Raw genomic sequence first — 27,586 nt, 5'->3', positions numbered from 1 at the left:
AATTGTTTTGCATAAAAGGTCTTAATGATAAAATGTAGAATCTACAGGCCTGATAGCATTTTTACAAGCCTGGGCTGGTGGGCTTGTGGTTGGGCCTGAAGACTGCGATGTAATTTCACCTCTAAATTAACATTTTACATATATAGATTGATTGATTGTTGATGTTAAATGCCACTTTCAACCCTATTGCTATAACCTTGCAGCCAGTTTTCATTGTTTGAGTGCCATAAGAAACCACTGACTTTTTGACAGGCTGGTTATAAAATAAACTACTGAGGCCCATTTTATGTATAGAATACATGAAGTTTTAATTTGGAAGGTGTATGAAAAAATGTGCAAGTAATACACATGATACACTGTCTGTGCACACTTGAGGGACTATATTTGTATGCAATGAAAATAAAAGGACGATAACTTTGTTCCCGGACCTAGTTATAGAATAAAACAATGTGATCAATCTTAATTAAACTTGGCATGTCAGATCTAAGCTAAGTGAACTATAAGACAGTTCACTAAGTGTCATGTCAATAGGATATATACTATAGACAATAATGCCATTTATGAACTTAAGGTGTTCAATTTTGAAAGAACCACATATTTCACAGGGGTGTAGAAATAATTGTTATGACCACTTGTCCCCGGCCAAGTGAAATTGTAAATTTTACTTGTCTGAAAGAAAAATTACTTGCCCTGATTTCCTTACGAATTTGGAATGAAGATGATGTATTTTACTGTAAACGTGTATTTTCTTAAACAGTTTTGAAACACAATGAAAATAGTATTCATGGTCTTTGTTTGTACATAAGAATGATAAAATGATAAGTAGAGTATACACCAATGAGATAGAAACCAACCAACCAAAAAAAAAAAAAAACTTGAAACTAAAGAATATAGAGGCCAATTTTGTAATGTTTTTTGATGCTAGCTTACATGAATCTGGGAGATTACAATGAATGTATATCATGACTTATATTTTCTCCACTGTGAGCCTGTGTGAAGTTTTAACATTTATAATGAAGAGTTGAAAGCCAAATAATTGATGAATTATTAAATTATTGTTTGCAACCCCCTCCTTCCCCCCTCCCCCACCAAAAAAAAAATTTTGGAAGGCCGATTTTAAATTTGAGATTTTAGTAGATAAGCGAAATCAAAACATTATAGAACTTTAAAATCCTCTATTCCATTTATTTTCATACTATTTGTCCTTTGCCACTTCTGATTTCCATTTCTTGTCAAAACCAAGTTCCTGGCTCAGCAATTTTATTTTATATGAGGCGCATCTTCTCCGTTGGTCAAATTCCGAGCGATGACCTATTTAAAGATGCTTACCTGACTTGATCGGTCATTTAGTTCAGTTCATTCTTGAGAAATCGGAGCTTGAAATTAATAATGACTATTCTTGGTGTATCGTTGCTATAACCTGATCGATGACCCCAGATCAATGGGAAAAAACATTGCAAAATATTAAGGATCTCAGCGTCGGCATACTTATTTTTTGTTGTTTGATAATCAATATATATTTCTTGAACATTGAAGTTGTTTTACTTAAACATGTTGCTTTCATCTTGTTATTTGATATTTGTTCTACTTTGATGAATAAATTTTGAGGACTTTTCTATATGATTATATAAATTAACATTGTTAGGCAACATTTTTTTTACTTGTCCACGGCAACAAAGACACAAAAAAATGCTTGTCCCGTCATTCAAATGTACAAGACAGGCGAGTCGGGCATAGCATTTCCACACCCCTGTTTCACTTGCTTCAAACAGACCGTGAGACCAAGAATATACAGCACATTTTGCACATTTGTTCTGTGATAATTTTCTTTTTTCTAGATAAGCCTTGAAACAAAAATAGCAATACACAAAAACCTGTCCGATTTAAAATCATTAGGGTATCTAGTTTCAATAAATGTGTCCGATGATTCTGCCTGCCATCCAAAATGGCCAAATGATTTTGTAGCAAACTAAATCTTTGAAAGTGCTATAAGGTCAAATTTTTAAGTCAACCTTGACCTTTGACTTTAAACTTTGTTAGGGGATAATCTCAGAAATCGTTATAGTCATAGAAGTATTGGATAGTGGAAAATGTTTGTGTAATTAAGGGGCAACTTTGTTATTTTGTGACAAAGAGATTTGACATTTCGTCAAGTGACACAAATTCCATTGACAATGTTTGAAAAGACATTATCAGGTATAATTCTTAAACCAAATGTACTAGACTCATGGGGTCTAATACAATGGCATCTGGGACTGATGACCTTGTCAAAGGTCACAACCTAGATAATGAAGTGTACTTTTAACCCTATTTTAAGTTTTTTTTTGTGTGTGCTTTTAAATGCATTTTAATGCATTCTGCCTTTATTTGAATGTATTTTTTACAATATGAAAATACCACTCAATTGTTCGTGAACAATCGACATACATGCATGTTATTGTTATTCTTTTTTTTAGCTAGATAAGTATAAAAATGTTTCCTGTTCAAAATTTCATCTGACCGTCATTATGACTTCCATGTTTGACTTCCATAGATTTCTTGTAGATAACTGGACGTCACACAAGCAACAATCAATACATCCATTTTTGACATAGACTTTTAATGATTTGTTAATGAAAAATATTGAAAACAAACTTTTACAGTTATTATTTTTATAATATTTACAGTTATCATAGTTATGGTGTGCTTGTTCATGTGAGAATTTCTCATATTAATACACCGTCAAAATTTCATGTTTGGCTATTTAATATTTTCTTAATTTCTTCAAAATACTGGTCTGGTCATCTGTTTTGTATATTGCCCTTTCATACTATTTTAAACTGCTAGGTTTTCTTACATATATTTGGATGTGTCCCGTGCTGTCTATCATTTGTTGTTTAGTTTTATATGTAGTGTCTATCATTTGTTGTCTAGTTTTATATGTAGTGTCTATCATTTGTTGTTTAGTTTTATATGTAGTGTCTATCATTTGTTGTCTAGTTTTATATGTAGTGTCTATCATTCATTGTCTAGTTTTATATGTAGTGTCTATCATTTGTTGTCTAGTTTTATATGTAGTGTCTATCATTTGTTGTCTAGTTTTATATGTAGTGTCTATCATTTGTTGTCTAGTTTTATATGTAGTGTCTATCATTTGTTGTTTAGTTTTATATGTAGTGTCTATCATTTGTTGTCTAGTTTTATATGTATTGTCTATCATTTGTTGTCTAGTTTTATATGTATTGTCTATCATTTGTTGTTTCTAATGTATTGGTCTTTTGTTGGGCAATGTATGACAAATATATGTTGAAAAAACTCGCCCATAATTATAAATTATGTAATTCATTGACTGCTCCCGACATGTGTAACTTCAAAGCATATTTTAGTGGCAATCGATGTCTTTCAAAATTACTGCACTTTTCTTATATCCCTGGTGCTTTTGACCTGAGAACTGTCGTACACAAGCATTGCACAAGTTGGCACTCCGAGGCAGGTGGGGAGCAGGAAAGTGAACTGTGGTTTATTTTTATCAATAGTACCACTTCAGTCGACGCTAGGGGCCGTCTTGACCTTGTAGGGTATGAATGATTCGTTCATTGTTGAAAATCCTACATCCACTGTCAAGATGAAGAACAGGAATAAAAGCCCTGTTGATTGATAATTTTTTTTTTTTTTTTATGTATTGTGTGCGATTTTGTCCCATGTACATTTACTCCATATCGTTTTATTAACCGGATTTTCGAAGGAAATATCGGTTATTGATTTGGGGATGTACGGTGGGCGGGCGGGCAGGCAGACGAGCGGCTGCCAAACAGTGTCTCTTCAATAACATGAAAACGCTGTGATGATTTTTTTTCAAATTTAGATATGTTGTTTCTTGTGACTAAATGAAGGTCTAGTTCAATTTTCAATATTTTAGTATTTATCCTTTTTGAGTTATCGCCATTTTTAATATCCAAAAGTTGTATTTTTAAATATTTTTCTCTTGTTATCAAATCATGACTAAGCGTAGTAAATGTCTTATCTCAAAATTAAAATTGGAGTGATTGATTTATTTGAAAATTTTCTATTTCCTAAGTGGTGATGATTATAAGCTATATTATTAGACATTTTGAAGTTAATTACATTATTAATTATTATATATGTAATGTTAGAGTACTATGTTAAACCATAGGTCTGTTCAAAAGAATAACCCTTCAGATTTGCAAGTATGATTTTCATTATTAATTAGATCTGGGAAATATCTTAGCATATGATAATCATTGGAGTGACAGATTTATTTGAAAATTTTCTGTTCCTAATCAGATCTGTAGGACTGTATATATAAAGTTTGAAATTTACTAGAAGGACTGTATAAATAAAGATTGAAATTTACTGTTCATTATTAGACATTTTGTAGATAATTAAGTCTCCCTAAACCATATATATTCTTACCCCCACCCCCCTTCAATTTGAGAATGTGCTTTTATCTTGTAAACGGTCGAGATCCCCACCCCTAAACCATATATATTCTTGCATGGGACAATAAAACAAATCAAATGAAATAAAAGGCAAGTCCCTTGGGGTGACCCCCACCCCCTGAGAACTTGTTTGAGAACTTGTAAACGGTCGAGATCCCCACCCCTAAACCATATATATTCTTGTATGGGACAATAAAACAAATCAAATGAAATATAGGGAAAGTCCAGAAGGGTCACCCACACCCCCCTTCTTTTTGAAAACTTGTAAACGGTCAAGATCCCCACCCCAAAACCATATATATTCTTGTATGGGACAATAAAGCAAATCAAATGAAATAAAAGGTGAGTCCCCTGGGGTCAACCCCACCCCTCTTGTTTAAGAACTTGTAAATGGTCGAGATCCCCACGCCTAAGCCATATATATTCTTGTATAGGAAAATAAAACAAATCAAATGAAATATAGGGGAAGTCCATGAGGGTAACCCCCACCCCCTTCTTTGTGATAACTTGTAAACAGTCAAGATCCCCAAGCCGACACCATACATTTCTTGTATGGGACAATAAAACAAATCAAATGAAATTTAGGGGAAGTCCCCTGGGGTAACCCCCCACCCCCCTTCTTTTTGAAAACTTGTAAACGGTCAAGATACCCAACCCGAAATCATATCTATTCTTGTATGGGACAATAAAACAAATCAAATGAAATATTGGTGGAGTCCCCAAGTTCACCCCCATCCCCCTTCTTTTTGAAAACTTAAAAACGGTCAAGATCCCAACCCTGAAACCATATATATTCTTGTATGGGACAATTAAACAAATCAAATGAAAACAAAGGCGAGTCCCCTGGGGTCACCCCCACCCCCTCCTGTTTGAGAACTTGTAAACGGTCGAGATCCCCACCCCTAATCCATATATATTCTTGTTTGGGAGAATAAAACAAATCAATGTATAGGGGAAGTCCAGGTGATCACCCCCATCCATCTTCTTTTTGAAAACTTGTAAACTGTCAAGATCCCCACCCCAAAACCATATATATTCTTGTATGAGACAATAAAACAAATCAAATGAAATAAAAGGCGAGTCCCCTGGGGTCCTCCCCACCCCCTCCTGTTTGAGAACTTGTAAACGGTTGGGATCCCTACACTTAAACCATATATATTCTTGTATGGGACATTAAAACAAATCAAATGAAATTAAAGGTGAGTTCCCTGGGGTCACCCCCACCCCCTCCTGGTTGATAACTTGTAAACAGTCGAGATCCCCACCCCTAAACCATATATATTCTTGTATGGGAGAATAAAACAAATCAATGTATAGGGGAAGTTCAGGTGGTCACCCCACCCCCCTTCTTTTTGAAAAATTGTAAACGGTCAAGATCCCAACCCCAAAACCATATATATTCTTGTATGGGACAATAAAACAAATCAAATGAAATAAAAGTCGAGTCCCCTGGGGTCACCCCAAACCCCCTCCTGTTTGAGAACTTATAAACGGTTGGAATCCCCACCCCTAAACCATATATATTCTTGTATGGGACATTAAAACAAATCAAATGATATATAGAGGAAGTCCATGGGGGTAACCCCCACCCCCCTTCTTTTTGAAAACTTGGAAACGGTCAAGATCCCCACCCTGAAACCATATATATTCTTGTATGTGACAATTAAACAAATCAAATGAAATTAAAGGTGAGTCCATTGGGGTCACCCCCATCCCCTCCTGTTTGAGAACTTGTAAACGGTCGAGATCCCCACCCCTAAACCATATATATTCTTGTATGGGACAATAAAACAAATCAAATGAAATATAGGGAAAGTCCAGAAGGGTCACCCACACCCCACTTCTTTTTGAAAACTTGTAAACGGTCAAGATCCCCACCCCAAAACCATATATATTCTTGTATGTGACAATAAAGCAAATCAAATGAAATAAAAGGCAAGTCCCCTAGGGTCAACCCCACCCTTCCTGTTTAAGAACTTGTAAATGGTCGAGATCCCCACGCCTAAGCCATATATATTCTTTTATAGGAAAATAAAACAAATCAAATGAAATATAGGGGAAGTCCATGAGGGTAACCCCCACCCCCTTCTTTTTGATAACTTGTTAACGGTCAAGATCCCCAAGCCGAAACCATACATATTCTTGTATGGGACAATAAAACAAATCAAATGAAATTTAGGGGCAGTCCCCTGGGCTAACCCCCCACCCCCCTTCTTTTTGAAAACTTGTAAACGGTATGCAATTAAGTGGAGTCGACTGTATATGGTTTTGGGGAGGGGATCTTGAGATCTCGAGATCCCCACTCCTAAACCATATATGTTCTTGTATGGGAGAATAAAACAAATCAATGTATAGGGAAAGTTCAGGTGGTCACCCCCACCCCCTTCTTTTTGAAAAATTGTAAACAGTCAAGATCCCCACCCCAAAACCATATATATTCTTGTATGGGACAATAAAACAAATCAAATGAAATAAAAGGTGAGTCCCCTGGGGTCACCCCAAACCCCCTCCTGTTTGAGAACTTATAAACGGTTGGAATCCCCACCCCTAAACCATATATATTCTTGTATGGGACATTAAAACAAATCAAATGATATATAGAGGAAGTCCATGGGGGTAACCCCCACCCCCCTTCTTTTTGAAATTGACAATTAAACAAATCAAATGAAAATAAAGGTGAGTCCATTGAGGTCACCCCCACCCCCTCCTGTTTGAGAACTTGTAAACGGTCGAGATCCCCACCCCTAAACCATATATATTCTTGTATGGGAGAATAAAACAAATCAATGTATAGGGTAAGTCCAGGTGGTCACCCCCATCCCCCTTCTTTTTGAAAACTTGTAAACAGTCAAGATCCCCATCCCGAAACCATATATATTCTTGTATGGGACAATAAAACAAATCAAATGAAATAAAAGGCGAGTCCCCTGGGGTCGTCCCCACCCACTCCTGTTTGAGAACTTGTAAACGGTCGGGATTCCCACCCCTTAACCATATGTATTCTTGTATGGGACAATAAAACAAATCAAATGAAATTAAAGGGGAGTCCCCTGGGGTCACCCCCACCCCCTCCTGTTTGATAACTTAGCTTGTAAACAGTCGAGATCTCCACCCCTAAACCATATATATTCTTGTATGGGAGAATAAAACAAATCAATGTATAGGGGAAGTCAAGGTGGTCACCCCCACCCCCCTTCTTTTTGAAAACTTGTAAACGGTCAAGATCCCCTCCCCAAAACCATATACATGTATATTCTTGTATGGGACAATAAAACAAATCAAATGAAATAAAAGGTGAGTCCCATGGGGCTTCCCACCCCCTCCTGTTTGAGAACTTGTAAACGGTCGGGATCCCCACCCCAAAACCATATATAATCTTGTATGGGACAAAAAAACAAATCATATGAAGTAAAGGGCGAGTCCACTGGGGATCACCTCCCCTCCCTTTTGAGAACTTGTAAACGGTCGAGATCTCCACCTCTAAACAACCATAAATATTCCTGTTCGTCATTTGAAGAAGATTTGAATGACATACAGGGTCAATCCATAGGCGTCACTTATGCATATCACAAACCAATTTGTACTGGACTTTGCCCAATGTCAGGCGACCATGGGAATGACGAATTATTGGAGCTTTGTTTGGGAGACTTGTTACAATTATGTCTTGTTACTGATAAGTTTTATAGATTTTGAAAAGACATTGTATTAATGATAAATAAGATTTTGGATTTTTTTCTTCTTTTCTTTGGTAAATTGTTTGAAGAATTTTGTGGCAAGTTTGTTTGTTATTCTGTAAAAAGTAATTTTCTGAATGCTATATTTTTTTTTATGAAGTGAACTTTTAAAACTAAGCTTATATTGTTTATTAATAAACATATATTTAGATTTCTGTTTTTGGGCCCAGTTTTCAAGTTGGTCCAAATCGGGGTCTAAAATTAAAACTGTGTTTGATTTCAACATAAATTGAATAAATACAGGGTTCTTTGAAATGCTTAATCTAAACCTGTATTTCTTTTTATTATTAATAAGATAATATCACATTGAGGTCCAAAGGGTCCTAAATTAAACTTTTGTTTATTTTCATCAAAAATTGAATTCTTTGGTTCTTTGATATACTGATTCTAACAATGTTTGAGTGATAAATCATATAGAATTTTAGAGAACTTAGTCATCACTGGTTGTTGTTATTATATTATTGATTATAATTTGAAAAATTGCATCATATCTTATTTTATCCAGTTTGAGTTATTTCCCTTTGCACAGAAAATATTATGGATAAAATTAACCTGTGTTTCATTTCAACATGAATAAATATATATAGGGTTCTTTCAAATGCTGAATCTAAACCTGTATTTAAATATTAGATTTTTGGGCCCAGTTTTCAAGTTGGTCCAAATCAGGGTCCAAAATTAAACTTTGTTTGATTCAACAAAAAATGAATTTATGGGGTTCTTTGAAATGCTGAATCTAACCATGTATTGAGAGATTTTGGATTGTGGGCTACTTTATCAAATTGGTCCACATTGAGGTCCAAAGGGTCCTAAATTAAACTTTTGTCTGATTTCATCAAAAATTGAATTCTTGGGTTTCTTTGATATGCTGATTCTAATATGTACTTAGATTTTGGATATTGGACCATAATAGGTAAATGTCCAATTTCAAATATTTCAGTTCTTTGACCACATTCATTTTGTGTCACAAACCTATGCTGTGTCAAATATTCAATCACAAATCCAAATTCAGAGCTGTTTTAAGCTTAAATGTAGTGTCCATACTTGCTCAACTGTTCAGGGTTCGACCTCTGCAGGAAAATCCAGTTTGCTGTCACTCTGACAGCCTCTTGTTTTCTTTTAAATCAGTCAACAAATCTTTATTGAACCTGGACTATTTGAATGTATGAAAGGGAAAGGAAAGACCTCCCAATTGTTCATTAACAATTGAAATTTGATTGTTTTTCACTTTTCTAAGCTAGAGAAGTATAAAACTGTTTCCTGTTTAAAATTTCATCTGATCTTCAATATGACTTCCATATTTGACTTCCATAGATTCGTTATAGATACACAAGCAACAATCAATCAAACCATGATGTTTGACATAGATTTTTAATGGGTTGTTTATGAAAAATACTAAACTAGTATATATATTTGTATAGGGGCCAGCTGAAGGACGCCTCCGGGAATTTCTCGCTGCATTGAAGACCTGTTGGTGACCTTCTGCTGTTGTCTGTTCTATGGTCTGGTTGTTGTCTCTTTGACACATTCCCCATTTCCATTCTCAATTTTAAAAAACAAACTTTTAAACCAGTGAACAAATCTTTATTGAACTTAGACTTTATGATATTTTAAATAAAAACAGTTATAATTACAGATCCAATCCAGACACAGACAAAGTCCGCTATGTTGAATAGGTTACTTGGCAGTGGAACGTATGATTCCTATGACATGCGCTGTATGGTAACAGGCCAATTCGGGGTCGGGAAATCAAGTCTTGTCAAGCTCTTGGCAGGTGATGTCATCCCAGAAGGAAGACATCCTACCGATGGCATTTCCCTTATAGAAGGTCGCTGTGGTCTTGATGTTGAGACTAAAAGCTGGATTTATATTGATCCAGGTAGGAATAAGCATGTAAAATACTGTACCAAATTCTGTTTACAAATGCTTATACATTAATTGTGTACTTCAATTAGCATGTGTATTTATGATTTGACAAAACAATTATATATTATTATACTTCATGTCAAAATGCCAGATTTTGATTGGTTAATACGAGGGAGACAATTTACTCTTTCCTATGGTAAACACTCTATTACCCTTCACGGAGACGCTTGATCAAGTGTGCGCTTTATTAAATACAGATCGGTGGTTGTTATGTACAAGACGTCATAGTTTATTACTTTGAATTTGAAATTTAATAGACAGTAATAACAGAACATTCAGTATAATAAATTGAATAACACATATCTGAGAGGGTGATAGAGCAGATTGTTACTCCTCGAAAAGACATTGTCAACCTTGGCTTCGCCTCAGTTGAAAATGTTTTCTTGGGGTAACAATCTGCTCTATCACCCTCTCAGCTATGTGTTATTTATATAATGACTTGCCATAAAGGATCTATAAATATTCAATATGAAATAGTACTATTCTTTGTATAACTTAAAGGATGTTTGCTTGTCATGTTATGGAATTTTTGTAAGATTTTCGGAATCCTCTGGTTTTATCCATTTGAAAGCATTAAAAAAATTTGCCCATTAACCCCCATCTTTCTTTTTATAAATCTTTTACATGTATATTTATTAGTCATCTGTAAACGTTTTATAAAATCTTTGTTATTTTTTTAATAGTTTTTATACGACCGCAAAAAAAATTTTGTGGTCGTATATTGGTATGACGTTGGCGTCGTCGTCTGGCGTCACCCGAAGACACATTGGTTTTCGCACTCTAACTTTAGTTTAAGTGAATGGATCTCTATAAAATTTTACCACAAGGTTCAATACCACAAAAGGAAGGTTGGGATTGATTTTGGGGATTATGGTACCAACAGTAAAGGAATTAGGGGCCAAAAATATGCATTTTTGTAACTTCCAGACATAACTTGTGTGTTAGTGTATGGATCTCTCTGACATTGTACCACAAGGTTCCATATCACAAAAGGAATGCTGGGATTGATTTTGGGGGTAATTGCCTCAAAATTTTAGGAATTAGGGGCAAAAAACAAGCATTTTTCTAGTTTCATGACAATAACTTGTGTGAAAGTGTATGGATCTTTCTGAAATTGTACTACAAGGTTCCATATCACAAAGGGAAAGCTGGAATTGAGTTTGGGGGTATTTGCCGAAACGTTTAGGAATTGGGGGCCAAAAAGGGGCCAAAAATAAGCATTTTTGTAGTTTCCAGACAATAACTTGTGTTCAAGTGTATGGATCTCTCTGAAATTGTACTGCAAGGTACCATACCACAAAGGGAAGGCTGGGATTGATGATGGGGGTAATTGCCTCAATATTTTAGGAATTAGGGGCCAAAAAGGGGCAAAAAACAAGCATTTTTCTAGTTTCAGGACAATAACTTGTGTGTAAGTGTATGGATCTTTCTGAAATTGTACTACAAGGTTCCATATCACAAAGGGAAAGCTGGGTTTGAGTTTGGGGGTAATTGCCCTAAAGGTTTAGGAATTTGGGGCCAAAAAGGGGCCAAAAAACACATTTTTCTAGTTTCCAGACAATAACTTGTGTTCAAGTGTATGGATCTCTCTGAAATTGTACTGCAAGGTACCATACCACAAAGGGAAGACTGGGATTGAGTTTGGGGGTGATGAATCATCAGGGGGATTAAAAAAATTTGGGGGGGGGGGGGTTTCCTTTTTTTTCTTTTTTTCCTTTTTTTTTTCTATTAAAATTTTCCATTTTAAGTTGGTTATTTCTGATTTATATTTAAAAGCAAATAATAATGATATGGTAGGAGATACACACCAAACAGGATGTGTAAATTATTATATAATAAGTATTGTGCAATAGCAAGAAATTTTCAATTGCACAGTATTGCACAATAGCAAGAAATCTTCAATTGCACAGTATTGCGCAATAGCAAGAAATCTTCAATTGCACAGTATTGCGCAATAGCAAGAAATATCCAATAGCACAATATTGCACAATAGCAAGAAATTGTCAATTGTACAGTATTGCGCAATAGCAAGAAATATTTAATTGCACAGTATTGTGCAAAAGAAGATACTTCGTATAAGTTGCTTATTTCTTGACCAATTTCAATGGGGTTTTATTCTTGAATTCTTGGGGTTCTTTAATATGCTGAATCTAAGCGTGTATTTAGTTTTTGGATTTTGGGCCCCGTTTTTAAATTGGTCCACATTGAGGTCCAAAGGGTCCAAAATTAAACTTTGTTTGATTTCATCAAAAATTGAATTATTGGGGTTCTTTGATATGCCGAATCTAACCGTGTATTTAGATTCTTACTTTTTGGTTCTGTTTTCAAATTGGTCTACATTAAGGTCCAAAGGGTCCAAAATTAAACTTAGTTTGATCTTAACAAAAATTGAATTCTTAGGGTTCTTTGATATGCTGAATCTAAACATGTATTTAGATTTTTGATTATGGGCCCAGTTTTCAAGTTGGTCCAAATCGGGGTCCAAAATTAAACTTCGTTTGATTTCAACAAAAATTGAATATATGGGGTTCTTTGATATGCTGAATCTAACCATGTATTTAGATTTTTGATTTTTTGGGCCCCGTTATCAACTTTGTCCACATTGAGATCAAAAGGGTCCAAAATTAAACTTTGTTTGATTTCATCAAAAATTGAATTCTTGGGGTTCTTTGATATGCTGAATCTAACCATGTATTTAGATTTTGGATGTTGGACCATAATAGGTGAATGTCCAATTTAAAATTTTAAAAATTTTAAAAAGTTCTTAGACCACATTCATTCTGTGTCAGAAACCTATGCTGTGTCAAATATTTAATCACAATCCAAGTGCAAAGCTGTATCAAGCTTGAATGTTGTGTCCATACTTGCCCCAACTGTTCAGGGTTCGACCTCTGCTGTCGTATCAAGCTGCGCCCTGGGGAGCATTTTATTGAGAACTTAAACTGGTCAATTATAAAGCTAAGAAAAATCAAGAGAGAACGTTTTCCCGCATAAATATCATTGACTTATATCTCGAAAACAAGCACAGGGACCTATATTTTTTTTTTATTGCTCATTTGGTTCCTTTATTAATCCACTATCAATATATACTAGTGTTATGAAAAGATTGTTATTTTGAAACTGAGTAGCGAACTTCCTTAAGATAAACTCATTGAAGAATTTAAATCATCTGCCCAGTCTATAAAAGCAATCATTTAACACTTTTCTGTAATTTGCTGTTTGTTACTCCTATTGTTATTCATCTTCGTTGTTAAATAGGTAAAACATTCATTATCAATGTACATCCAAGTTATTATACCCCACGCAATTAATTGCATCGGTATAATGTTTTTGACCTGTCTGTACGTCCATCTGTCAATCTGTCAATCCGTCAGTCTTGTTCTTGTCATTGCAACTCCTCTGAAACCACACAACAGAATATTATGAAACATTGTAGATAATAAACTATGTAGATGTGCATATCGACAGGAAATGATGATTCAATTTTTTTTTCTAGGAGCTATGCCCCTTTGAACTTATTGGCCTCAATATACTACTGCAACAGTTTGTCATCGCAACTCCTCTGAAACCACACAACAGAATTTCATGAAACTTTATAGATTATAAGGACATACTATGAAGATGTGCATATCGACAGGAAATTATGATTCAATTTTTTTTCTAGCAGCTATGCCCCTTTGAACTTATTGGCCTCAATATACTACTGCAACAGTTTGTAATCGCAACTCCTCTGAAACCACACAACAGAATTTCATGAAACTTTATAGATTATAAGGACATACTATGTAGATGTGCATATCGACAGGAAATTTTGATTTAATTTTTTTCTAGGAGTTATGCCCCTTTGAACTTATTGACCTCAATATACTATAGTATGTCCATCATAACTTTGAAGATGATAAAGGCATACTATGTAGATGTGCATATCCACAAGAAAAAAATATAAGTTGACTTTTGTAGGAGTTATGAGTCTTGGAACTAACGAGATCTTGTTTGCCCACTGACAATGTAGGGACGTGGGGTATGTGAGTGTACTCACAAAGGTTTTTTTAATTTTTACAGGCAGACCATAAATGTGAAGAGAATGCAGGATGTATCTCCAAGTCATCCCTTCAAAACTTTCACCGAACCCATCACTAGTTTGTCTACCGTTGTGGAATATCTGACACAGTTGTGTTGCTTATTTATGCACACAGTCTCTGATAGTCTCATTTGGGGATGTAACATTTGTGGAAAAAATAACGAGGACACAATTGTAGTTACTACAACTGGAATATATCAGTGGTCATCTAGATCTGTGGGACAGCTATTCCACAATGGTCGACAAACTAGTGATGGTTTCAAATACTATAATGTACTCATGCAATGCATATAGCTATATATTAGCTATTAACATAACTTTGAGATTTTCAACTGTTCAATTACTGCCATTGCTTTTTATCAGCAAACATTTAAAAATGATCCTTCTTAATAAACTTAACTTAAATCATTCCTGAGGTGTCTAGCTTCCAATTTATTACTGAATTTCCTGCTCATCAACCAAATTTAGAACACAGGAATGAAACAGACTAAACAGTAGGGGCCTTATTTGTTCTGTTGATGCATGTTTAGTTTTTGTTAACAATTATTCAATGCATTTGGCCTTGAGTATGTCTGTTGGTGATTATTAAAAAAGAAATGGTATAAGTATAACCATGATAACATTAGCACATTATTCAACCAAAATAAATCTTTATTGAAAATTATCTATTCAAGTGATATATAATATTTTACAGAAACGTATGATGCTTTAGATGTTGTGTACAATAAGGTGTTAATGACTTCAGTAGAAGAGGATGAAAGAAAAGAAGACAAAACACCAAAGAAACCGCATTTACCAGATTCAAATCCTGTTATATTTGATGGTAAAGTGATGACTGGTGGTCCCTCCCAACAGCCTCTAGCAGCCACATCTTTGTCACCTCAAATATCTGACAGTGAGTCCAAGAGAAGACCAGAGTTGAAAACACACATGAAATCGAAAATGACAAGAGAAGAAATAAGAAAAAAAATGGAAAAAGTCCTTCAAAGTGGAAACTACAAGATGAAAGTAGGAAGACTGATTTTTTGGGACTTTGGTGGACAGTATGTCTACTATACCACACACCAAACCTTCATGACTTTCAGAGCATTGTTTCTCGTGGTATTTGACGGAAGCAAACAGTTGCATGAAGTAGTCCCAGATGTTCTGTGTTTTCCAGGGCAGCACATGACACCAACCCCAGCAGGTACTGCATGTTAGTTACAATATAAAGACTCATATTGAACATCATATGTTGTTTACTATGTTAAAACACATCTACATTATCAGCATTAAAAACAAGGCTTCCGGGTTACTGTGATAATACCGTTAAAAGGCTTATATAGTCCGCGGTTTTATTCTATAAAATTGAACCTGCCAGACGGGTGCGGACTATAAAGTACAATAAGCAAGAAATAAGAGAAAAAAAATCAATTTCGCGAGGTGGTTTGTTTACATTCCGCCATGTTTTTATACGACCGCAAAAAAATTTTGTGGTCGTATATTGGTATGACGTTGGCGTCGTCGTCATCCAGCGTCGTCGTCCGAAGACACATTGGTTTTCGCACTCTAACTTTAGTTTAAGTGAATGGATCTTTTTGAAATTTGACCATAAGGTTAAATACCACAAAAGGAAGGTTGGGATTGATTTTGGGGGTTATGGTACCAACAGTTAAGGAATTAGGGGCCAAAAATAAGCATTTTCTAGTTTCCAGACAATAACTGTGGAACGGTGTATGGATCTCTCTGAAATTATACTACAAGTTTCCATACCACAAAGGTTAGGATTTGCTTTGGGGGGTTATGGCTCAAACCGTTTAGGAATTAGGGGCAAAAAAGGGGGAAAAACAAGGTTGTCCTGGTTAATGGACAAATACATTAGTACAAAACATAATTTAAAGCAGTGTAAGGGAGATAAATCAAATACATCATTGAAATTATCTCCCTTACACTGCTTTTAAATTATGTATAAAGTAATGGTTAATGAACAATAAAGATAATTTAAAACAGTGTAAGGGAGGTAATCCAAATACAACGTTTTGGTTACTTCCCTTACACTGCTTTTAAATTATGTTTAAAGAAATACATATTTATAAAGGAAGACCAGTAAAAATATCTGCAAATGTTGCATCTTTTTTTTTAACAAAAAAATCCATATGAAAGATTTGACACTATATTTTTAATTCTATTATAAAATAGATTAAGTTAGCACTATGGTAAATTTAAATGGGTAATTATGGTTGCCAACTCCATTGGAAATTTGAATTGAGATTATGACCATATCTTGAGGGAAAGAATTTTTTTGGGGAAAAAAGGGGGGGGGGGGGGGGGGATAAAAAGAAATTGTGGGGGTCAATTTTTTCTCATTTCAGATTTCAGAAATTAAAAAGAATTATTCTTCAAATATTATTTTTTTTTCAAATTTCAAATATTGAAAAATTTCAAGAAGTAATTTTTAATTGCACAGTATGGCGCATTAGATTTGTAAAATCTTTGATCACATTTATTTATTTGTTATGCCGAATCTAACAGTGTATTTAGATTTTTAATTTTGGGTCCAGTTTTCAAATTGGTCTACATTAAGGTCCAAAGGGTCCAAAATTAAACTTTGTTTGATTTTAGCAAAAATTGAATATATGAGGTTCTTTGATATGCTGAATCTAAACATGTATTTAGATTTTTGATTTTTGGCCCAGTTTTCAAGTTGGTCCAAGATAGGGTCCAGTGTTTAAACTTTGTTTGATTTCAACAAAAATTGAATATATGGGGTTCTTTGATATGCTGCATCTAAACATGTATTTAGATTTTTGATTATGGGCCCAGTTTTCAAGTTGGTCCAAATTGGGGTCCAAAATTTAACTTTGTTTGATTTCAACAAAAATTGAATATATGAGGTTCTTTGATATGCTGAATCTAACCATGTATTTAGATTTTTTATTTGTGGGCCCCGCTATCAAATTGGTTCATATTGAGGTCAAAAGGGTCTAAAATTAAACTTTGTTTGATTTCATCAAAAATTGAATTATTGGGGTTCTTTGATATGCCAAATCTAACCGTGTTTTTAGATTTTTAATTTGGGTCCCATTTTTTAAAATTGGTCTTTATTGAGGTCCAAAGGGTCCAAAATTAAACTTAGTTTGATTTTAACAAAAATTGAATTCTTGGGGTTCTTTGATATGCTAAATCTAAACATGTGTTTAGATCAAGGGTCCGGAAACGATCATATTTGCCAGTCATGTCCTAAGATGAAACTATTTGTCCTAAACGAGTAATTGGGATTTAGGACAAATTTATTTTTTTACAGAAGTAATTTCGGTCATTTCATTGACTCAATATTTGAAATCGGATTTCTTAATCGCCATTTTGCACTTGTGATCACTTGTTTTTGTTTATAATCCCTTTCCTGTATTAAAACTGCCACTACAGTAGTTTGATAATCCTGAGGGCCCTCCTAATATCTATATCAATGCCTCCGGAAAACATTGGCTAATGATCGCTAATCACTTTTTACCTGTGGTTTTAATTCACACCCGACAGTGATCACAAGCTCAGAATAATATCTTTAAAACATTAAAGTTCCCTGACAAGTGTATTCATTATTTATTTACTTTTCATCAAAGACAGTCATCAATTCTGATTTAAAAATTAAATCTAAATTTACGTAGAAAAAAAGTATTTTTTCATGAGTAACACATGTGCTTTATTTACTATGTAATACGCATGCGTGAAATTGTCTTCAGCAAATTTAATATTTAATCGTAAAATGCAAATTGATTTCATGCTAAATTAAACGAGTGCAACTATTATCTGTTATATTCAAACACTTTTGAAGGTAATAAATAAAAAAAGCCATAAAATGCCGGTGATTTCCTATAAACAAAATAAATCCCGGAAATGAATCCGGAATTATTCGTACTTTAAAATATCGCAAACTTCCGGTTTTAACTTTTGTCAAATCGAAAGAAACGTAAGCAATGTCTGAGAAATTAACCATTTTGAGTCATTAAATTCATTTCAATTTTAGATTGTTGCCTTTCCCTAAACTGTCCTTCATGGTAATGGTAAGACATTTACTTAGTAAATGCAATGTAACAGCAATACAAGTTCGTCATGTTCGTTGATGCTATGAATATATAGTCAAGTTGATATCGACAATTTGAAAAGGGCACCAACTTTTCAAACATCTCAAAATGACCGAAATTGTCTGGAAAAATTTCCGGATCCTTGGTTTAGATTTTTGATTATGGGCCCAGTTTTCAAGTTGGTCCAAGATAGGGTCCAGTATTTAAACTTTGTTTGATTTCAACAAAAATTGAATACATGGGGTTCTTTGATATGCTGAATCTAAACATGTATTTAGATTTTTGATTATGGGCCCAGTTTTCAAGTTGGTCCAAATTGGGGTCCAAAATTAAACTTTGTTTGATTTCAACAAAAATTGAATATATAAGGTTCTTTGATATGCTGAATCTAACCATGTATTTAGATTTTTTATTTGTGGGCCCCGCTATCAAATTGGTTCATATTGAGGTCAAAAGGGTCTAAAATTAAACTTTGTTTGATTTCATCAAAAATTGAATTATTGGGGTTCTTTGATATGCCAAATCTAACCGTGTTTTTAGATTTTTAATTTGGGTCCCATTTTTTAAAATTGGTCTTCATTGAGGTCCAAAGGGTCCAAAATTAAACTTAGTTTGATTTTAACAAAAATTGAATTCTTAGGGTTCTTTGATATGCTACATCTAAGCATGTGTTTAGATTTTTGATTATGGGCCCAGTTTTCAAGTTGTTCCAAGTTGGGGTCCAAAATTAAACTTTTTTTGATTTCAACAAAAATTGAATATATGGGGTTCTTTGATATGCTGAATCTAACCATGAATTTAGATTTTTTATTTGTGGGCCCCGCTATCAAATTGGTTCATATTGAGGTCAAAAGGGTCCAAAAATAAACTTTGTTTGATTTCATCAAAAATTGAATTATTGGGGTTCTTTGATATTCTAAATCTAACCGTGTATTTAGATTTTTAATTTTAAGTCCCGTTTTTTAAATTGGTCTACATTAAGGTCCAAAGGGTCCAAAATTAAACTTAGTTTCATTTTAGCAAAAATTGAATTATTGGGGTTCTTTGATATGCTGAATCTAAACATGTGTTTAGATTTTTGATTATGGGCCCAGTTTTCAAGTTTGTCCAAGTTGGGGTTCAAAATTAAACTTTGTTTGATTTCAACAAAAATTGAAAATATGGGGTTCTTTGATATGCTGAATCTAACCATGTATTTTGATTTTGGACATTGGACCATAATAGGTAAATTAAAATAATTCAAGTTCTTAGACCACATTCTTTCTGTGTCAGAAACCTATGCTGTGTCAAATATTTAATAACAATCCAAATTCAGAGCTGTATCAAGCTTGAATGTTGTGTCCATACTTGCCCCAACTGTTCAGGGTTCGACCTCTGCGGTCGTATCAAGCTGCGCCCCAGCGAAGCATTTTATTTATTGATATTGTAAAGGGCGCTCTTATCATTTTTGTCTCGCCTTGACAGAGTCAAAAAGCGAGACATAGGTATGCTGCTTCTGGCGGAGGCTGCGGCGGCGTCAACAATGTATTAGTTTGTGATTAGGTCTGGTTTATGGTGAACCACAAGTGGTAGGTCAATGATATTTGGTATGCAGTTGTATTAGCATTGGCACATCTCATTACCATGGAGATTATTTGGCCCTGCTGCCTCAGTCATGGTCTATTGACTTCTGAACTTTGCCAAGTTTACATGTATTATTTTGTGATTAGGTCAGTTTATGGGGAACCACTAGTGGTAGGTCAATGATATTTGGTATGCAGTTGTATAAGCATTGGCATATCTCATTTCCATGGAGATTATTTGGCCTTGCCCCCTTGGTCATGGTCTATGACTTTGAAACTTTTGCTTAGTTTTTGTCGAGCCTGCGACTTTTGTCGCAGAAAGCTAGACATAGGGATAGTGATCTGGCGGCGGCGGCGTTAGCTAACTTCTTAAAAGCTTTATATTTTAGAAGGTGGAAGGTCTGGATGCTTCATACTTTGTATATGGATGCCTCATGTTACAAAGTTTCCGTCAGTCACATGTCCAATGTTCTTGACCTCATTTTCATAGTTCAGTGACTACTTGAAAAAAAAGTTAAGATTTTTTGTAATGTTAAATCCTCTCTTATTATAAGTAAAAGGATAACTATATTTGGTATGTGCGTACCTTGCAAGGTCCTCATGCCCGTCAGACAGTTTTCACTTGACCTCGACCTCATTTCATGGATCAGTGAACAAGGTTAAGTTTTGGTGGTCAAGTCCATATCTCAGATACTATAAGCAATAGGTCTAGTATGGAAGGACTGTAAGGTGTACATGTCCAACTGGCAGGTGTCATCTGACCTTGACCTCATTTTCATGGTTCAGTGGTTATAGTTAAGTTTTTGTGTTTTGGTCTATTTTTCTTATACTGTAGGCAATAGGTCTACTATATTTGGTGTATGGAATGATTGTAAGGTGTACATGTCTAGCTGACAGGTGTCATCTGACCTTGACCTCATTTTCATGGTTCAGTGGTCAAGTTTAGGTTTTTGAGTTTTGGTATTTTTTTCTAATACTATATGCAATAGTTCAACTATATTTGGTGTATGGAAATATTTTATGATCTATTTGTCAGTCACGCAGGTTCTTATTTTACCTTGACCTCATTTTCAAGGTTCATTGCTCAGTGTTAAGTTTTTGTGTTTTGGTCTGTTTTTCTTAAACTATAAGCAATAGGTCAACTATATTTGTTGTATGGAAGAATTGTTAGTTGTACATGCCTGCCTAGCATGGTTCATCTGACCTTGACCTCATTTTCATGGTTCATTGGTCAATGTTTAGTTTACTTGGTTAATGTTAAGTTTATGTGACAGTTGTAATAAAGCTTTATATTTAGGACTATCAACATATCAATGATTAGTAAAGAAGGCGAGACATTTCAGCGTGTGCACTCTTGTCATGTATTAGTTTGTGATTAGGTCAGTTTAAGGGGGACCGTTAGTGGTAGGCCAATGTTAATTGGTATGCAATTGTATAAGTATTAGCACATCTCATTTCCATGGAGAATATTTGGCCCCACCCCATCAGTCATGGTCTACTGACTTTGAAACTTTTGCTTAGTTTACATATGTATTAGTTTGTGATATATCCGTTTAAGATGAACCACTAATGTTAAGTCAATGATATTTTGTATGCCAATGTATTGGCATTTGCAAGTTTCATTTCCATGGAGTTTATAAAGCCCCACCCCCTCATCATGGTTCATTGACTTTGAAACTTTTACATAGTTTACAAGTTAATGTTTGTGTTTAGGTTTGTTTAAAGGGAACGACTTATGATAAGTCAATGGTATTCTGTATGCAGTTGTATTAACATTGGCATATCTCATTTCCATGGAGATTGTTCAGCCATGTGCCTTCAGTCATGGTTCATCAACCTTGAATATTTGCATAACTTACATGTTAAAGTATTGCTATTTTAATTTCAACATTTGCATTATTCAAAATTACAAAAAGGCGAGACATATCTCTGTGATAACAGTTTATATTAAACTTTTATTGTATTTTTGTTATTTTTGTCGAGCCTGCGACTTTTGTCGCAGAAAGCTCGACATAGGGATAGTGATCCGGCGGCGTTAGGTAACTTCTTAAAAGCTTTATATTTTAGAAGGTGGAAGACCTGGATGCTTCATACTTTGTATATAGATGCCTTATGTTACGAAGTTTCCATCTGTCACATGTCCATTGTCCTTGACCTCATTTTCATGGTTCAGTGACTACTTGAAAAAAAAGTTCAGATTTTTTGTACTGTTAATTTCTCTCTTATTATGAGTAATAGGATAACTATATTTGGTATGTGAGTACCTTGCAAGGTCCTCAAGCTCATCAGACAGTTTTCACTTGACCTCGACCTTGTTTCATGGATCAGTGAACAAGGTTAAGTTTTGGTGGTCAAGTCCATATCTCAGATACTAGAAGCAATAGGTCTAGCATATTCGGTGTATGGAAGGACTGTAAGGTGTACATGTCCAACTGGCAGGTGTCATCTGACCTTGACCTCATTTTCATGGTTCAGTGGTTATTGTTAAGTTTTTGTGTTTTGGTCTGTTTTTCTTATACTGTATGCAATAGGTCTACTATATTTGGTGTATGGAATGATTGTAAGGTGTACATGTCTAGCTGGCATGTGTCTTCTGACCTAGACCTTATTTTCATGGTTCAGTGGTCAAAGTTAAGTTTTTGAGTTTTGGTCTTTTTTTCTAATACTATATGCAATAGGTCATCTATATTTGGTGCATGGAAATATTTTATGGTGTACATGTCAGTCTTGCAGGTTTTATTTGACCTTGACCTCATTTTCACGGTTCATTGCTCAGTGTTAAGTTTTTGTGTTTTGGTCTGTTTTTCTAATACTATAAGCAATGGGTCAACTATATTTGTTGTATGAAAGGATTGCAAGCTGTACATGTCTGCCTGGCATGGTTCATCTGACCTTGACCTCATTTTCATGGTTCATTGGTCAATGTTTAGTTTCCTTGGTTGAGTCTGTATCTTAGAAACTATAAACAATAGGTCAACAATATTTAGTGTATTGAATGATTGTAAGGTGTACATGTATTTCTTGTTTGGTTTATATGACCTTGACCTCATTTTCTTGGATCATGTCAAGTGTATGTGATAGTTGTAGTAATGCTTTATATTTAGGACTATCAACATAATATTAATGATTAGTAAAGAAGGCGAGACATTTCAGCGTGTGCACTCTTGTTATATTTCAGTATTTCTACAACATTGGGTTAACTCAATCCTAACGTATTGTAAGGTGGTATATGTGGCCATTCCAAAGATCTTGTTTGTTGCCACCCATAAAGACAAAGTACCAATGGTAAGTAATTTAGATATATACAGAAGGCTGATCAAGTCAATCTTTTTCCGTGTCCAGTTATTTATTTATAGTTCTTAATTAATTGTAACCATTAAAGACAAAGAATCAATAGTAAGTAATTTAGATGTAAACAGGAGGTGATCAAGTCAGTCTTTTCCCTGTCCAGTTATTTATTTATAGTTCTTAACTAAAGATTTAGATTGTCTTTTATTCATTTCATATAGCGTGGTTAATTTTAACTTGTGGCAAAATTCTTGTTCAATTGATCATAATTGTTTCATTCTATTGATTCATATGATTAAAAGCAGATATTTGTGTTGGTAAGTAAGACAGCAGCCCAACATCATAAAAAACCAAAGAACATTAGCAGTCAACATACAGCTATCAACAGACAAATGTATTTACAAACCAAAAAAAACTAGCAGTCAACATATCATACAGCTATCAACAATAGTCAAATGTATTTACAAACCAAAGAACATTAACAGTCAACATACAGCTATCAACAATAGACAAATGTATTTACAATACATCAAGCTCTAATTCATTTGACTGAAATAATAAAGATTGAATTTCACAATTATTAAAGATCTGCAATAACGCTAATGTAACCTTAGAATATTAATACATTTTAACTTTACTTTTACTTTAAGAGTAGGTAAAGAATACATTTAACTGTATTGAGAGTAGGTAACATCAACCTTCAATATTTTGTACAACAAATGTACAAGGTGTGTGATATCAGGTATACTTGTACAATGTAAGATTAAGTCCACACACAACAAATATTATGTTCATTGTCTACAGGCAGGTATGGAAACTTAAAGTATGTTAATTGTGAACTCAACTCAGCCTAAAATGTTAATCCCTGTCCCTGTTCCTGTACCACCTACCCATGTATTTATGATAATAGCTTTTGCCTACAGCCCATACCAGTTATGTAGTGGCCATCAAAAGACGCCCACCCCACCTGAATTTGGCTACTTTTCACGTTTTTACGATTTTGAACTCTCTAAAAGGCCATTAAAGTTGCCATATTTTCATAAACAGACATCTGAGATGAGTTTATGGATCATGAATTGCATGGTTGAAGTCTCTGCTGTCAAGACAGTTCAGCAGGGGCAGTTCCAAAAAAGTATGGAGGGTCATACGGGCCATCAAGGAATGGGGGTCGCCATCACGACTACAGGCAGGGTTTGGGCGAAAGGGTTAAATGATAAATTTTAACAAATTTTTTTTTTCTTTTTGCCTATTATCTTGAAAACAAAAGCAGATAGAGAGAGACTTAAATGAGAATTATCAGTATAAAAAGATCTACAATTATGACTCATTGCCAAATGGTCAGATGACTAATTATTGGAGTTTTAAAAGGATTTTTTACCACTTTTTTGTATTTTTGTCTTATATCTTAAAAAGTATAATAGATAGAAATAAACTTTAATTTTTAAAGCTAAAATTATCAGCAAGAAAAGATATAAGATCTACAAATAAATCAACATGGCCAGAAACTACAGTGGACTCCTTATTGGAAATATTGCCCTTAAATGATGATTGTTACCACATCTTTTTTTTTATTTTTGCCTATTATCTAGTAAACAATTACAGTTTGAGAGTAACTTTAATGAGCAAATATTATCAATATGATAAGATACACAAATAAGTCAATGCTACTGGTCCAAATTTAACCAAACTTGGCCCGATCATCATTAGTTTAAAAAATATGTCCACCAGTGACCTGCCAAGCAAGATTGACGACATGGCTAAAAATAGAACACAAGGGTAAGATGCAAGTTTTGTCTTGTATCTTGTTAACCACTGTATTGTATAAAAAAGTAAATAAGTACTCAGAAAATATGTATTGTTTGTTAAGGTCATGGTATTTTTACTATCATCATTTAGAAAAATTGTAATTTTAAAAAGAAGGATAAGGTCATATCTTAAATTATCACTTTTAAGGAGGATGTGGAGTCCAGGCGTGAGGAGTTGTACAATGGAGTAGAGGAATTGTTTAAGGACCATGAGGGACTAAACCATCTAGTCCTAACACAACGGATATTTGTCAATGCAAGGGATAACACAGATCCAGAAATTGAAGTCCTGAAGAAAGCCATCACAGAACTTACGTTTGAACATCCATGCTGGGGGGAAAAGATGCCAAATGCTTGTGTTCCCCTTGAACTCGAGATTGCAGAGCTGGTGGCAGAAGGAAAACAAATCTTGTCATTGAAGGATGTTGAAGAATTAAATGCTATAAGCAAGGTGTCTGTATTGTCCCCAGACCTACTCAATGATTTCCTTAATTTCCACCACTCACTGGGGAAGATTATCTACTTTGATACTCCACAGCTGAAAGATTTCGTAATCATCAACCCCTTACTCATGGTGGAAGTTATGAGATCCTTTGTGACAGGTATTCATGTCAATACTTATTATGAAAGTTACATGTATGAAATCCTTACTTATTAAGGAGGTTATGATGTCCATTGTAACAGGTATTTATGTCAATACTTCAAATAGTATGGAGGTCATGACAGATATTCATATGTCAATACTTAGTATGGAGGTTTTCAGGTCATTAGTGACAGGTATCTTTGTCAATACTTTTTATGGAGGTAGTGAGATCCTTTGTGACAGATATATATGTCAATACTTTTTATGGAGGTTGTGAGATCCTTTGTGACAGGTATATATGTCAATACTTATTATTGAGGTTATGAGATCCTTTGTGACAGGTATATATGTCAATACTTTTTATGGAGGTTGTGAAATCCTTTGTGACAGGTATATATGTCAATGCTTATTATGGAGGTTATGGGATCCTTTGTGACAGGTATATAACTGCTTATTATTGAGGTTATTTGATCCTTTGTGACATGTATATATGTCAATACCTATTATGGAGGTTATGAGATCCTTTGTGACAGGTATCTATATCAATACTTATTATGGAAGTTATGAGATCCTTTGTGACAGTCAATATCTATATCAATATTTATTATGGAGGTTGTGATATCCTTTGTGACAGGTATTTATGTCAATACTTATTATGGAGGTTATGAGATCCTCTGTGACAGGTATTTATGTCAATTCATATTATGATGGTTATGAGATCCTTTGTGACAGGTTTTTATGTCAAGACTTGTTATGGAGGTTAAAAGGTTCTTTGTGTCAGGTATCTATATCAATACTTATAATGGAGGTTATGAGGTCCTTTGTGACAGGTAATTATATCAATACTTATTAAAGAGGTTTTGAGGTCCTTATTGACAGATATTTATGTCAATGTCGCAATATTTCTCAGTTGCAGCATTTATAACATCTGTAGTTTTCTCTAGAAACTCACTCTGCCGTTTAGCTAACAGTTCACATATATCATGAACTTAGGATATATTTTGAGAGGGGCAAGGTGTCCTTTGGATACAAATTCTAGTTGAAGGTTAATAAATTAGTAACCTTCAAGATTTGTTTAAAATAAGATAAAAATTTGCTTTCAAGTGAACATGATTAATTACATGTTAAACATAATGTGACTTACATTCAAGTTGGTTGGTCTCTATGGGATAGTTGTTACATTGGCAATCATACCACATCTTCTTTTTTTAAAATAGTTTTTTATGTTTGTTATATTTTGCAGATAAAGTATTTTGGCCAGAGGAAACGAGAATTCAAGAAACTTTCAAAAGAATGTCAACATGTGGGACCATAAGACAGAAAGACCTCTACCTAATTTGGGAGCAAAAAGATTTCAGTGCAATTTTACCATACAAAGAATTTATATTTAACATCCTGATTCATTTGGATATTTTGGCAGAGCAGCGGAGATATGATACAACTACAGGAAGTCGCTTACCAGTGGAAAACTTCTTTGTTCCCTGTATGGTTACAGAGAGAAATACCACCAGCTTCATGGACAAAGAATGTACACCAGAGAGAGCTATATGCTTAGCGTTTCTTTTTAAAGGGACTATAATACCACCAGCTCTACCAAATCGTCTTATCAGCGCTTGTCTGAGCATGTGGACTGTCAAGCAGTATGAAGGGAGACAACTCCTGTTTTCAGGGTTTATTGGTTTATCATTTGACAAGTCACATGATATCGTTGTATGTGTTGAAGGCAACAAGATTCTCCTTTACATCATTCACAGAACCTCCTCCGGGTTAATCGTACCTGATATAGCTACAGGTGTTAAGGAATGCTTGGTTGTCACAATGGAAAGAATCTCAGATTTCTATCGGTCCACAATCCATGCAAAACGCAGCCAACAATCGCCATTTCACATTGAATATACATGTTCAAATTTGAAATGCTTCATCAGTGCAGAAGAAGCCAAGCACACCAATGGATGGATTTGTGACAAACATAACCAAACACACAAAACAGGACACTGGCGTGTTTGGAATCAAGATCAGGTGTGTTTTTCATATCAGGGAAAAAGTAAATAATCAAATGAGTAACATAATCAAATCAAACACACATTAATCATAGAATATAATATGGAAC

At 34.5% G+C, this 27,586-nt stretch overlaps 1 protein-coding gene across 2 annotated transcripts in view; it reads left to right on the top strand.

Moving 5' to 3' along the window:
• Positions 1-27,586, top strand: part of LOC127731982 (uncharacterized) — a 58,941-nt gene that overhangs the window by 17,167 nt on the left and 14,188 nt on the right. For both annotated transcript variants that reach the window (XM_052240973.1, XM_052240972.1), the window contains exons 5-9: positions 9,807-10,049; positions 14,872-15,363; positions 22,979-23,085; positions 25,042-25,495; positions 26,720-27,495. In XM_052240973.1, coding sequence (XP_052096933.1) covers positions 9,807-10,049; positions 14,872-15,363; positions 22,979-23,085; positions 25,042-25,495; positions 26,720-27,495 — 2,072 coding nt within the window. The remainder of the gene's footprint in view (positions 1-9,806; positions 10,050-14,871; positions 15,364-22,978; positions 23,086-25,041; positions 25,496-26,719; positions 27,496-27,586) is intronic.

Source organism: Mytilus californianus, unplaced genomic scaffold, assembly GCF_021869535.1.
Source record: "Mytilus californianus isolate M0D057914Y unplaced genomic scaffold, xbMytCali1.0.p SCAF_21, whole genome shotgun sequence".
Classification (NCBI taxonomy): Eukaryota; Metazoa; Mollusca; class Bivalvia; order Mytilida; family Mytilidae; genus Mytilus; species Mytilus californianus.
This window is presented reverse-complemented; position numbering and strand designations above follow the sequence as displayed.